Here is an 11516-nt window from a genome sequence, read left to right as displayed (position 1 = left end):
AACAATTAAAACCACGTATTGAGTCTATTTCTCTCCAGATTCTAATAAGAAGAGATACTTATCTTGAATTTTGAATTACACAGCTATCCAAAAAGCTTGACCAGGTAGTAAAAATTAATTTTTCATCATTTCCTTACCTTTCTTTAACTAATCCAAAATATCATCAATTAGTCTATCTAACTAACTTCACGTGTAAAAATAATCTTAAATTACAAGTATATAAATTTCACGGAAGATCTGGTACGTATTAAATCCGTAGTCAATAAGCTACTGGTAATAGTATTATCCTCCAGGGTCAAAGTGATTGATTAGCTCACTAATCACAAATAACGGGATTCACCGGTTGGCTTAATTAGTAAACAAATTAATACGATAATTAAGTTAACAATTAAATACATTAATTCTACGCCAAGTAAAGAACCAAACAAAATCAAAAGATAGTACTATCTATTTACTAAATATAAAATATAAGAAAGAGAAAAAAACAGGTCATGATGAGGTGGACCAATAAAAAAGAGGTAAGGGTTTCCTAGTTGATCCACCACCTTTAAAGCTTGCGCTCTTCTTTCCCATTCAAAAAACCGCCGAATCCAAAATAATTAAAAAAAAAGAAAAAAAAACCATAGCGTCCCCTAACCCACCGTGCGAGGTCCCTCGACCTCCGCACAGCCAGGGTATTATTATGTCTGACACTCACGCGCCGTCGTCTCCTCCTCCTTCCTTTCTCTTCCACCGTCCACCTTTGTTCAAACAGGGATTTTCTTCTCCGCTTCTGAAGCAGAAATCGTGGTCGCCGGATCTTTATCGCGACGAGGCCTGGCTTCGACGGAAAGGAAACTGGAAGAATCGGAGAAGCAAAAGCGTGACGGATGAAGATGTTGATGAACTCAAAGCCTGCATTGAGTTAGGATTCGGATTCGAATCTTCTCCAGAAGTTGAAACCGATCGGAGACTTGTAGATACTTTACCAGCTCTTGAACTCTATCACGCCGTCAATAAAAGTTACAACGATTCTCGTAACCCTAAACCTGTCACCACCACCGTAACTACTCCATCTTCCTCCGCTGCATCCGATCGTGACGGCACTCCTTCTCCTCACGGTAGTCCTCACAACGCCATCTTCGGCAACGGTAATTAATTAATCAATCATTATTATTAATCCAGTTTAAATTAAGATCTGTGCCATTGAATTATGCTGATCTATTTTTTGTTGTTGTTGTTGTGTTGTGAATTGAAGATGATGATCCACAATTGGTGAAGACAAGGTTGAGACAGTGGGCGCAGGTTGTTGCTTGTGCGGTTCGTCAAAGTTCAAGCTGAATGATGATGATGATTGACAATCATGATGATGATGAATGGGTGATAATTGAAGATTAATCGGAGAAAAACTAAACCATGGTTATTAACTTAACCATATTGTGATATAAATGACAAAATTGGAGTACCAAACCGAACCGGCCACGAGGCTTAGGTTAACAAACCCAGATTGGTTCGGTACAAAAAGTAGTTGCTGTTATTATTGATATTATGTTTCTGTCGGTAGCTTTGTTTTTAGTTTTGTACTGTTGTTGTCCAAAATATAACTGTGGTAGATTTTTATATTGTAGTATAGTATAATGTTTTATTTTTTTGTGCAATAATAGTACTAGTAGACGTAGTATAACTATATAAGTTCCTTGAAGTAAGTACGATAGTTTTGTTTTGTGTCAGTAAAAAAAGATGTTTGAAACTACGCTGTTGTTCCTTTTTGGTATTCATTATTATTCCTCTTTTTGGTTTTGGACTTGTGTTTTGTATTCTAAACGCAAGTCTGAGAAAAGAGGAATCTAACATTAACATAGCATTGTAATTGAGCTGGACTGGAGTGTTTCTGATTCTTACGTGAAAGGTACTGAAGCTTGAATTTTCAACTTGGAAAAGAACCTTTTGTAGGATGGATTTGGAACATTGTGGAGCTGCTTTGCTTGCTGCTGTGATTGTGTGGTGCCTGATGATTTGTACTTTCTAGCCTGTCATGACTATGTGTTGCACCAATTTTCCAGCGACCGGTTGCTTAGGTAAGTAGGGAAATAAATAGAACTTGCGTTGACTTTGATATAGGATATTATCAAGCAAATTGAGTCACTGACAGCATTATAATGATATTTATAGAGGTTATAATTGATTAATTAAACACCAATTGTTATAGTGAGACATATTAACGACAATTTGTAGGTAAAATCCATACTCTAAGCGGTTATTGTTTGATTATTGTTATTATTAAAAGTTAAAAGGTCCTTTCACTAGAGTGAAGGTCCGGGTAGAGAAAGGGTTTGGATTCTCTCTTAAAAAATATGTTTATGCTCTCCTAGACTTTTGATTCTTGGACAAATTCTGGTTTAGGGTACATGTAAATACTCCAACTTCAAATTATTGACGACTTAAACATGCAATTAATTTACCTTTTAACTTTTAGGATAATGTTAACTTGTGTCCCAAGAGCATATATTAAAGAATCTACAAATAAAAAATTCGTATTAAAAAAAACAATAAAAACATTAATTATAAAGTTATATTAAATTTAAGACATAATTTTCAATAATTTTTTACTATATTTATGTCTTAACTTGGGCACAAGTTACCATTACCCTAACTTTTATAGTAGAAATCTTTTTAAAAAGATAATCCTTTTTAAATGGGTTAGACGTCAATCCAGGTTGAAACAGTAGTCTTAAACTTGATATAGCGGAGTCTAGATTTGTTAGTTCATTTGAATTTGGTCAATCCATTAAGTGGTTTTGGATACGTGCTCTGACTTTCATGTTAATATATTTAATTATCTGCAAAGTCTTTTTTTATGTTCTATCAATATTTTTTTATCATTATCATTCTTGCCTTTGTTAGAATTGACAAGATGTGTTAGGTCTTATCAGTTCCTTCTCCTGCCACATGAGCCTACCACTTAGAAAATAATGACCTATAGTGAGTGTAACATAATTATTGTCTGAGAATTACCATTGTCATTATGCCTTAGAGCTTTAGAAGACACCACCCCCATTGATGTACCAACTAGTCATTGGTCCATTCATATGATCATGGATCCCTCGATTACCCGTCTTTGGATATTCGTCCATTTCATATTCTTGATTTAGTCAAATGTGTATTTATAAGGGGTGACCACTTCATTCTTTCTTCTCGCTCTCTCATCTCCACTAGCTATAAAAAAAACTCCCAGTATTTCATATATTTTCTCGGTCGTTGAAGTCATTATGTTGAACTTGGGGCATCACCATCATCAAAATTCTTCATCTTCTTTCTAAAATTGCTTTCAGATCTTCCTTTACCAATATGTTGAAGTTTTTTTTTGTTTCACTTTTTCGTTATTATTTATTGTCTCTGCATGTCCTGGAAATGGTGACATATTGTATCATGTAGGGAACTACCCTGGTTAGTGGCGATACTTCCACTTCTTATCCTTCTCCCCCTTTTTGGTCATTTTGGGGGCTTTTAGGTTAGAGTAACAATGAAACTCTGTATCTTACCTTATGAATGACCATTGGTTTCTTGAAAGTGGGAAAAAACATTATACTTAAACCTTTTCACGCAAAGTGATAGGCGGATGATCGGGACTTTTTTCTTCGAACTCACTATTTCTCTTTGTGCAAACATGTGTGATAAGAAAGAAGATAAAGTAGCGCATCAGATGGTCGATTATGGATTCATTAATGGTTCTATGACATAATTATGTGGATAATAGCTATATAGGGACCCCGTCCATCTACCTTGACCCTAATTACCCAACTTCTTATGAGATGGTCTCATACATAGGAGAACCTTATGAGGATTGGGCTGTGAGCAATGTTTCCTCTTCATATTGGATTTATAATGAATATTCACAACCTTATTTTCCTATGTACGATAAAGCTTTTCATTTTCCTAGCTTAAGAAGCAGACCATGTTGTATCTGAGCGTAGAGCCTTCTCAACTTCACCCAAAATTTTGGGTCTTTATTCATGTTTTCCAACTTATATGTTACCAATTGATGGTACAAGGATATGTCAGTGCATTGTTTAATATTTTCTTTTTGGTTTGGGAGTCTGCTAATGCTACAGACCACCAAGGCTTAATTTTCTTTATAGTGTTCTAGGTTTTCGGTGATTCTGAAAAAATTTAAATTTAGGTATGTGATAATAAAGCCCCCCGACTAAGTAGGCCCACGTGATTGTGTGTATAAACACTCACATGGCTAACCCTAGAATCCGCAACCCCCTATGAACTTTTCTTTTATCATTGCTAGAGCTTGAAGCACTTAGAAACCTCTTAGAAGGAATTGTTGTAAGGTGAAGCAGACTTGAAAAAACTTAAGAAGGAACGCATGGTCCAAATCAGGGAATTTTTCTATTGTTCTAATCAGGCCTCTTATATCGAAATGAAGTCCAAAAAAAGTCAAAGTCAATGACCGATATATTGATATTCGATATTTGGTGTCAGCCTTTAACTATGAAGATGCATATGATATTCTTGGCCTCTCCTGTCATTTAGGATTTATTTCGACACTTATTTCTCATTTAACTATTTTCCCTATTTCTCATGAATATATAATGGTTAAAGATAATAATTACATGGAATACAAGAAGAATATGACTTCCTCAAAAGTCACGACCAATGTTGTTGAGGCTGAACCCCTCGCTCTTACTAGTGAAACTTCAATTGGTTCCACTGTCAATGCTTCGACAGGGGACCAAACTATTCAGATTATTTCTTCTTCTGTTAAGGTTGTTGTTTCCACGATTGGTACTTCTCCAATTGTTTTTTTCACTACATCGACCAAAACCTTTACACCTTTCAAGTACCTTGGTCATGCCAAGGTTGTTAAAAGATATAACTACCATTTTCTAACAAAAAGGGACTCCCCACAAGTTAGGGTAAAGAGATTACTTCCTACCATAGTAGAACCCTATATGTATTCTTCTTACGAGATACATATATTGGTTCCCGGTGTTAATATTTCCAAGATTTCTGATATGGGGTTGTTGGATCGTCAAAAATCCATTATTCGGCGTATCATATATGTGGCGAAGCTCTTTAACCTGAACAACTTCATGTTTATCACTAATGGAGAGTCATATGTGGTTGCATGTGAGATCGACTAATACGGGCCTACAATCTAACTTACACAGGCTAGGGCAAACCATGCTTTATTAAAAATAGAAATAACCTAGGATTTTATATAAGTCTATTTAGATAAAAAAAAAGGTAAGGCCACAAGTCATAAAAAGTCTTTTAAGCCTATTATACTGACATATTTAAATAAATATGAATGATGTTTTATCATATTATTATTGTTATTATTATTATCATTATTATTAATATTATGTTATGGCCTCTTAGGTAACGATATATTATATCATATTTATACATTTGATAAATTTATTAAATGGATCATTATCCAACATGTCATTTCACTATGTTAAAACCTGTGCTTGCTAAAAAAAAGTATAGATGCGTGACACTCTTATGGTGGTAGGGGTGACCAGAGGCTTTAGAGTTTGTAGTGTAGGGAAAACTCATAGGGGGTGAAAAGTCCTATTTTAGAGATGTTTTCTATGGGGTTAGAGCAAGCTCACGAGGGTGAGAAGCTTTTTTAATGGGGTATTTATAGAGCCTCTTAGTCTTGGGTTAAGGAAAGTTACTTCCACTACACTACTTCTTCTATATAATGGGGAAAAGTGAGTTATTTCTCCTTAGATCATGAGGAAGGTGGTCAAAATCTTTGACCTCTTCTTCTAGTCCTTTGTAAAGGGACACAATATCTCCCATGTGTACTAGGAAAATAAAAAAAAAGTTCGGGTGTGTTAATCCCAACCAGGCAGGCTGTCGCTAGGAATCAGGCGCCGTTATAGCCCATTTCGGTATACTGATGGCTTCACATGGAAACTCACCCCTTGCCCGTATGTCGGCCTTCCTGACTTTTTATGAAGTTATCCTTTGTTAGGTCCCAATAAAAGTATACCATTATATAGCCTCTCAAGCATGAAGGCTTGGTAAAGGGAGAAATGTTCAATTGACATTGCGCCGGGGGAGCTTAGGAGGGTAGGCGATGCACTCAAACGAGCATGTGTGTCAATACTCTTAGTCGGGTCCTTCAAGTGAGGAGTTTAGATGAGCCTGTTTGACGAGACTCTTAGTCCCTCAGGCAAGGCACTTAAATGAGCCTTTTTGATAAGACTCTTAGTCTCTCACGTGAGATATTTAGACGATCCTGTTTGATGAGACTCTTAGTTGAGTCCCTCAGGCGAGGCGGTTAGATGAGCCTATATGATAAGAATCTTAGTCGAGTCCCTCAGACAAGGCATTTAGATGATCCTATCTTATGAGACTCTTAGTCGAGTCCCTCAAGTGAGACGTTTAGATGAGCTTGTCTAACGAGACACTAACTCCCTCAGGCAAGACATTTAGATGAGTCTCTCAGGCCAAACTTCATTTGATTCCCTTAGGTGAGGCTTTAGATGAACATGTCTCACAAGACTCTAAATCTCTCAAGCAAGGACTTTAGAGGAGTCTCTGGGTTCAGACTTCAGTCGATTCCTTCAAGCGAGACTTTAAGTTGAGTCTTTGGTCCAAACTTTTGTCGCAACGCGAAAAATACAGAGTCGCCACCGGATTTTATTTATTCCAAAGGAAAGGGAAAATAGCGACAAAACCCTAAATGAAGAATGGTCTCGCAACCAATAGCGGATTCGGAAGTTGGTTATGTAAGGGGAAGGTATTAACACCCCTTACATCCATGGTACTCCATGGGAATCACTTGCTCGTATCAAATGCGTGTCGTTTATCTGTATGTTGCTTGCTATCGGGAATGAGATGAAAGAATAATATGGGGAGAGAAAATAAGTTTTTAGTTAATGTGCTCGCCAAGGATTTGTGCCCTTGTGCCTACGTATCCTCATACGTGCAATAAAGAAATCAGAGCTCCGTAGTTTGACTCACAAACGAAACATTTGTTTAGTTGTTTTTACTAAACAGTATTGACATTCGCGTGCTACTGTTCACTTGCTTGTATACTTTGTCATGGGAGCGGGAAGTATTTGCTTGTTTACGGTAAAGTGGATGCGCTTGGGTCACTCTTTAGCAGTTAAACATTACTTACTCACACATGGAGGCTTAAGCGTCGTTCACGGTAGAACGGAAGTAACACGTTCTTTTTGAAAGGTTTTGAAGAGAGTGCACTGAGGAAAAAGATGATTTGATTTGTTGGGGTTGATTTTATGCACGGAGACAAGAATCAGACCCTTGGCTAGATACAGTCAACAATCCAAAAAAGAGATTTGAATGGTGAAAAGAGTTTGTCAAGTCTAATCATTGGAACTTAAAGGGAGACAAGTATCTGACCCTTGACTAAGTACGCCCAACAATCATAATACTTGGGAGTCGAGAGGACAATAGAGTCCTAGCTACCCTTTTTCTCCCTCATAGCACCTAGATCTAACTTGTTTGAATCATTAGATATTTTAAGGGGGAAGGCAAGTGTCGAGTCCTCAAGCTAGGTACGACCGACAACCCAAGTACTTGAATGTTGTGTACAATCATGTACATCCCATTTTTGTATTCCAGTTTATTATGAAAATGATTTTGAAAAAGTCACTCGACGTTGGATCAAGTGTTTGAGTTTATTATGAAAAATGTGTGTGAAGAATGGATGGGAGAGAGATAGAATGAGGTTGAGAAGAGAATAGAGAAGAGGTGATAGAATGAATCATGGAGTGGATGGGGAATACTTGACGTCAGATCAAATATTCAAGTTGCAAAGGTGTGAGTTTTATTTGGAAAACAACTTGACATTGGGTCAAGTACCTTTTGTTTCTTTTGGAATGCTTTATTTATCGTTTTATTTTTATCTTTTTAATTAGAATGCATGATAAATTATCTAAAAGCAATAAACCTAAGTTGTTACATGATCATGGGGTGGGGGGACATTTGACCCACAATGGGGGGATGCAAGCAATTACAAATTATGTACCATGCCTAAAGCATACAAGTGGCATGGTACTTCAAACAATACAAGGCTATTGGATAGGTTAGAAGCTAGGCTAGCTAGAAGTATACTTGAATCTCTCAATAACATATGGAAACAAAACAACAAATGGGGTTAGTATGAGATCAAGTCAAATGGGAATATTACAACAAGTGTAAACATATTCAAGGATTTAAATCAATTCAAATGATAATGGATTAATCGATGACAAGTAATCAAAGATCTATCATGTGATCATCGCAAATGAAATTAAGCATACAAAACATTCATCACCTAAATTGAAATGGAATTTTCAATTTATTCAATATGATCACAAACCAAATGAATCGGTTAAATGAACAATTAAAGTGAACATTAATTCTAAGGATTAAAATCTATCTAAACATGAATTAGGGAACACACTAATCAAATGAGAAATTAACAATCCAAATCACAAATCGAAATCTAATGAACATGATCATGACAATCATAATGTGATATACGAATCGAAATGGAAAATTATCCTAAAAAATCGAATTATGGTGAAAATCTACAATTAACCAAATTAATCCAAATCATGAATAAAATCCACAAAGTGGATTATCAAACCCTAATGACAAATTATACTAATCATGGCAAGATTAATCAATGGATTTAATTTCTAAAATCCTAAATCTAACTAAAATATGATTTAATCCTATCAAATCCTAATTAAACCTAATTAACCTACATTATATCATATTAAACAAAAATCAATTCACAATTTATGCACGAAAACTGAAAAAGTCAGAAACAATAATTGAGCAAAAGAATAATTAAGATTAACAAGATAAATTAAAATGGGATTAGGTAAAACACATGAATTAAGCAAATGAGGTGTGGGAATTGATGGAGGGTGTGGACAAGGAAATTGCTTGGGCCTGAGCCCAAGCTCCATATCCATAACCCGTGTTCAATGGTTAAAGTCTTCAGAGAACCAAAATCCGTTTCCATGAGCGTTCAAGAATCCCATCTTCATGTATCCAAGCTAACGCACCACAACATCATCGAAATGGTTCCAACATTCAAAACGAAGTCTCGCTTCAATATAAATTGCGTATCCCATTTTTGAATCTCATATGAACAACGAGGGCAAGAACGAAGCTGTGAATTCATCGCCGAAATCGAAACCAACAGAGGTTTCTTCTTGCGCGTTAATGAAAGTAGACGAAGGGAGAAATTTACCGAACTATTTTGACGCGGTGGCTCCGGGTAATCTTCTTCTTCACGCCTTCAATTTGTTTGTATTGCTTCTGTTGCGTGCCGCTGTGAATCGTAGTCGTGGTTCTGAATTTCGTCTGCTATGCATGTTGTTGTTTGAAGTTGAAGATGAAGTTTTTTTCATACTTGTGCGTTGAGATGAACTGGTATGCATCGTCGACTTCTCGCCGAAGGCGAGGTAAATAACAAGCTTCCCTTTTTTTTTTTTACTGTTGAGCTTCTTCTGTGAGTTGTCTTCAATTCGTCTTCCTCTTCTCGTTCTCTTGTTTTGAACTCGTTCGTTGCATGGTTCTTAAAAATTGAGGGTGAAGATTGGTGAGGCAGTGAGGTTTTGTTAGGAGGTTCGAGGGTGGTTTTAGAATCAGTTGAAGTTTGCTGAAGTTTGTTGAAGTGGTTGTAGATTAGAAATTCTGGAATTTGATTTTTTGCAGGGTTGTTCTGGTTCGGTTAGGGAAGTTAGGAGCTTTTTGAATGGTTCAGAAGTGAGTTGAAGAATGGAGGGGGTTTGAAGGGGTCGCTGGAGTGTTGTGAATTGTTTTGTCCTGAGAGTTTTTGTTGCAGGGTTGTTATCAAAGTTGGAGAGTGGAGTTTTTGGTTGTACGACTTGAGTGTTGTAAGGCTGTGTTCGGATGCGGATTGAAGCGGTTGTGAAGTGAGTTAGTTATAGGGTGGTTAGAAGTTTCTGTTATGATTGAAGGTCTTGAAGGTGTTCTGTTATGGAGGTTAGGTTGGTTAGCAAACGGTTGAAAGGTGTATAAGATTGTTGCCGAATCGGTTAGGGAGTTGTGTGGGGAGGATTCTGTTAATTCTGTTATGGAGTTATTGTTGAGTTAGAACTAACTAGGCTAGTGTAAACTGGCTACAAAACTGCTTGAGTCAACTGGTTATTAGATAGAGTCTTCCTCAAACTTGGTATTGCTAAATGTGCTTTGAAAATGAATTGTGGAGCTAGGTTATAAGATTTGCACCTAGCATAATGATTTAACCAATATGTTTGCTTATGTATGGTACATTAAATGTCCCTATTGGTGCATTGATCATTGTTGAATGATTGGTCATGATGATGCTTGGATTGATTTCTTGCAGGGTAATGCACACATGTGATGGATCGATCGAACAAGGCAAACCAAGATGACGTACTTTGGAAGAAACATGTTCAAAACAACATTAAAGATGAAGGATACGAAGATTCAATTAAATGGATGGTTTGAGTTGTAATATGCTTTGATTGGATTTGGATTATTGTATTGAAATGTCATGTTTGGAATGAAATTGTTTGTAATTTTGTTATAAATTGGAATATGTATGTTTGGGATTGAAGGTAGTAATTTTTGTATTTTTGGATTGAAATTATGGTTTGAAATTTGGACGCGGAAATTGACTGTTTATGTAATTGGAATCTTGAATGATATATGAAATATGTGTGGAAGTTTTGAATGGATGAAAATTTATTTACGAATTTGGAAATTGGCTTAAAAATTGAATGTTTGGGCTATGGATTGATTGAAAATGTTGTAATTTGAATTATGGCTTATGAAGTAGATGGTTTAAAATCGTGTAATGAACATGAACAAAATGGTTTAAAATGCAAACATAAACAAAAAAATGAAGATGATTTGGGTTTAAAGTGGTTTAAAAAATTAATCAAGATTAAAAAAAGGACTTTGGTTAGATGGTTGACTTTGGTCAATTGGTTGACCAAAAAATCAACTTTGGTAAAAATGTGTATTCTCTAATGGACAAATGAATGTGGACCACAATACCCTGAACCAAATGACTTATGTCATGTCATGAATCAAACCATATGAATACCAATCAAACAAAAGGTCATGAACACGTGAAGCTTTGAATGAATCCTAATCAATGAATCAGGATCATGAATATATCACGTACATGAACCATCCATAATAGACTAGATGAATCCTCAATCTTGAAGGCATACACCATAAATGATAATTCCATAATCAACAACTAGGGTTTTAGGGACTTGAATGATCATGATGATATTTGCAACCAACATCCCTGGATTAGGGTTTCCAGGTTATGCTCCATGACGAAAATTTTGGCCCCTAAGGCGAGGCATTTAGAGCATTATGTCTATGAGACTATTAGTCCCCCTTGAGAGGCATTTAGACGAGCCTTTCTGATGATACTCTTAATAGAATCCTTCAAACGAGGCGCTGAGTTGCATCTGTCTAATGAGACTTAACCGATTCCCTCAAGCGAGGCATTTAGATGAGCCTATCTGACGAGAATCTAAGTC

The 11516-nt window shown here is 36.2% G+C and overlaps 1 protein-coding gene and 1 long non-coding RNA gene across 2 annotated transcripts; both read left to right on the top strand.

Moving 5' to 3' along the window:
- Positions 1–562: 562 nt before the first annotated feature.
- LOC127120383 (uncharacterized) lies at positions 563–1624 on the top strand. Its single transcript, XM_051050793.1, has 2 exons — positions 563–1130; positions 1238–1624. The coding sequence occupies exons 1-2, from the start codon at positions 683–685 to the stop codon at positions 1318–1320; spliced, it is 531 nt and encodes a 176-aa protein (XP_050906750.1). The 5' UTR covers positions 563–682; the 3' UTR covers positions 1321–1624.
- Positions 1625–8770: 7146 nt separating this feature from the next.
- LOC127120382 (uncharacterized) lies at positions 8771–10690 on the top strand. Its single transcript, XR_007803196.1, has 2 exons — positions 8771–9431; positions 10340–10690. It is a non-coding gene; the product is annotated as an uncharacterized LOC127120382 (long non-coding RNA).
- The last annotated feature ends 826 nt before the right edge of the window (positions 10691–11516 follow it).

Source organism: Lathyrus oleraceus, chromosome 2, assembly GCF_024323335.1.
Source record: "Lathyrus oleraceus cultivar Zhongwan6 chromosome 2, CAAS_Psat_ZW6_1.0, whole genome shotgun sequence".
Lineage (NCBI taxonomy): Eukaryota > Viridiplantae > Streptophyta > Magnoliopsida > Fabales > Fabaceae > Lathyrus > Lathyrus oleraceus.
Note: the sequence above shows the minus strand (reverse complement) of the source record. Positions and strands in the feature narration are given on the sequence as shown.

Bases quoted from the DNA above. Each gene is read 5' to 3' on its own strand.
- LOC127120383 (XM_051050793.1), top strand. From the start codon at position 683: ATGTCTGACACTCACGCGCCGTCGTCTCCTCCTCCTTCCTTTCTCTTC. The intron at 1,131-1,237 runs GTAATTAATTAA...TGTGAATTGAAG, and splicing joins CAACGCCATCTTCGGCAACG to ATGATGATCCACAATTGGTG.